The sequence below is a fragment of the Pteropus vampyrus genome, unplaced genomic scaffold (assembly GCF_000151845.1).
Source record: "Pteropus vampyrus isolate Shadow unplaced genomic scaffold, Pvam_2.0 Scaffold436, whole genome shotgun sequence".
In the NCBI taxonomy this organism is placed as follows: domain Eukaryota; kingdom Metazoa; phylum Chordata; class Mammalia; order Chiroptera; family Pteropodidae; genus Pteropus; species Pteropus vampyrus.
The window spans coordinates 32,630-35,997 of record NW_011889217.1 but is presented as its reverse complement, the minus strand read 5'-3'; the positions used below and the strand labels follow the sequence as shown (position 1 = coordinate 35,997).

Here is a 3,368-nt window from a genome sequence, read left to right as displayed (position 1 = left end):
CTTGACTTTGGACTTCTAGCCTCCAGAAATAAATTTTTGATTATTGAGCTACCCATTCTATGATATTTTGTTATGGCAGCTGGAGAAGCCTATAAGACATGTGCCCTGAAACAACTTCAGTGATAAATATGAGCAGAAAACTATAGGACATGAAAATCAAAAAGTTTTTATCTGCTTACCATACTTAGATGATTGCTACTATGACCTTCTTACCCGCTCTCGAACAGGGCAAAGAATGTGTTGGTTCTTCAACACTTCCATTTTACCTGTACAGCACCGATGGGGTGCTAAAAACAGGAGAACTTGAAGGTCATCAGGCTTTTGGAAGCTGCAGTCTGAGATTCACTCTGCCCTTATATCCCCAAAGTGTAGCCACATACACAGCAGAATTCAATTCTGAAGTCAAAACATTTTCCTTGAAAATAGATTTAATCTTATTCAAATTAGAAATGTACTGTGTCTCTCTCTCCAAAAACAAATCCAAAGTTATCCTCTTGACAAATTAAAATTATTTGGGGGCGGGGGAAGAATTTTGAAGACAGTAAAAGAAAACTTCACATTCCTTTAATGTCAATCCATCGAAATGCACGTAATGAAAAAACGTCAACATTTGACCTGTTCATGAGGTGTCTGAGTCATTCCTTCCAAAGGAAAGGGGATAGGGGAAGAATCACAATCACTGCTGCCATCTGAAGTTTGAAAAAGTTCTTATCTACCCAATGACCCTCAGGACAAGGTTTCATTGAACCAAGGATAACAGAGAAGAACAAAAGAGAGGGCAGGAGACTCCTAAGAAGACTTGTTTGTGTTCAGCCAGACGTTAGAGGCTAAGAGTGAAAAACCACCATTCTGTGATCAGTAACTCTCACTACTCTAGCTTCCAAATTCAAGAAAAAGATTAACAAAAATATAAAATATAGAAACTGCTGATTTTGTGCCTAGAGGAATGGCACCAGAACTCTAGTGATCAAGAGCTCCCTCTGCCAGGCTAGGCATCTGGTGTGGAGGTGGGGGTGGGGCCATAAAGACAAGGGGTACAAAAATTGTTTCTATTGGTTTGTCATTTTTCTACTGACTGTTTTAATGCAGACATGGCGTAACATAGAAGAGTTTTAAAATGAAGCTTTGCGATATTCTGTAATTTTGGTAGTCAAAGTTTACACTTTCTGGCAAAACGTGATCATCAATGCTCTCTTTCACCTCAATCAAAGCAATAAATGGGAAGAAGAAAAGGCATAAGTGATTTTCATTGCTTCTGCAATCCAAAAGGAAAACCACACAGATAAAACAGAAGTGAACATTTAGATATGTCCCCAGTTTTCTCCCCTTACATCAATTAGCTAAAATGATCAAACCATCCATGCTGAGGTGGCAACTCCCAGTTGCGCTTACAGAAAGGTTTTGTTGGGAGAAACATCTAGATCTTCAGAGTGTTCAACAGGGGTAAACGCAACAATATAATGCCGTATGCTTATATGATGCTGGTAGTCTTGGAAATCACTAAATGAGACAGTTGGTTAAGGTGAGTCTTTGCACTAAGCTTCTTTTTTTTTTTTTTTTTTTTCATTTTTCTTCTTCTTCCTTCTTCTTCGTTGTCGTCGTCTTCTTCTTCTTCTTCTTCTCTTCTTTTCTTCTCTTCTTTTTTTTTTTTCCTGCCACCATTTCTCCACAACTGTTTCTCTTTCTTCTTAGCTTTCATGGAGTTCTGTCTCAGGAGAGGGGCAGACAACTAACTGCTGGTCAACCTTGCTAGACTACAGTGATGTTATGAGACATCATGGAGTGTCCATTGATTTCAATCAATCTCTCTCTCTCTCTTTAAATTGAGATGTAATTTACAAATCAGAAAATTCAACGTATTAAAATGTATAATTCATTTTTTTTTTAGTGTATTCACGGAAAGTAGAATGATGATTGCCAGTGGCTGAGAGAGGGAGAGTTATTATTTAAGGAGTATGAATTTTTAGTTTTTCAAGTTGGGAAAATTCTGGAGATGGATGGCAGTGATGGGAGCAAAATGAAGAGGAAGAGGATAAAAGGGGTCAGACATATGGTGACAGAAGGACACTAGACTTTGGGTGATGTATACACAATGCAATATGCAGATGTTGTATTATAAAATCATATACCTGAAACTTATATAATGTTATAACCAATATCACCCCTAATAAATTTAATTAAAAAATCAAAATCAAAAAATGATTTGAATATTTTTTCAAAGAATATATGCACATAGACAATAAATACATGAAAAGATATTCAACATCATCATCCTTTAGGAAAATGAAAATCAACAATGAGGTATCATTTCTACCTACTGGTATGGACATGACTTAAAATCAGACAATAAGATGTATCAAAGAGGATGTGGAGAAATTAGAACTGTCACATGTTGCTGATGGGAAAGTAAAATGATGTAGCCACTGTGGAAAATAGCCTGGTATTTCCTCAAAAAGTGATATATACCATTCCTATGTTTAAACCTAAGAGAAATGAAAATATTTGTTTACACAAAAACCTATACACAAATGTTCATAGAAGCATTATCCATAACAGCCAAAAAAGTGAAAGCAACACAAATGTCCATCAATTGATGAATGAATAAAAAATATATAGTGTATTCATACATCGAAATATTATTTGGCCGTAAAGAGGAATGAAGTACTGATACATGTTATAATATGAATAAACCTTGAAGACATTATGCTAAATGAAAGAAGCCAGACACAAAAGGTCATATATTTTATGATTCCATTTATATGAAATGTCTAGAATAGACAAATCCATAGAGACAGAAAGTAGATTATGGGAATGGGGATAGAAGAGAATTGGGACTAACTGGGACTAATAAGTATGAAGTTTCTTTTGGGGGTGATCAAAATGTTCTGGAAATAAGTAGTGGTAATGGTTGCTTAACATTGTGAACATACTAAAAAACACTAAAACATTTGCTTAAAAATGGTAGATTTTATGTTACGTGAAGTATATCTCAATAAAAATAATGCTATATATTTTTTAAAAAAACAGAGCATAACCAAAAATCAGTTCCTGTAGCATTGTAGTAGGTGGTAAAGACAGAAAAGACCTTAAACTGTTAAGAGAATCAGCTTACATAGGTATGTGCCTGGGAGTTTGTTCCACAGGAAAGGTATCTCCATCTGTGGGTATAAAGTATGACTGGAAATTAAAGCATTGTTAGAAAGAGTTCCTGTGCTGCTGCTGCTGCTGCTGCTAATAGTTAAATAATGCTTAGGTGCCAGACACTGTTCTGAGCATTTTATATATGCTCCTTCATTTACTCTTCACAACAGCCCTAAGATGGTGGTTTTCAGACTTGAGTGTGCGTCAGAATCACCTGGAGGGCTTGT

At 35.8% G+C, this 3,368-nt stretch overlaps 1 protein-coding gene across 1 annotated transcript in view; it reads left to right on the top strand.

The window, feature by feature from the left end:
• The first annotated feature begins 200 nt into the window (after window positions 1–200).
• LOC105306474 (cathepsin L1-like) overlaps window positions 201–3,368 on the top strand; it is a 20,203-nt gene continuing 17,035 nt past the window's right edge. Inside the window, 1 exon segment of the mRNA XM_011381519.1 lies at window positions 201–368. Coding sequence (XP_011379821.1) covers window positions 201–368 — 168 coding nt within the window.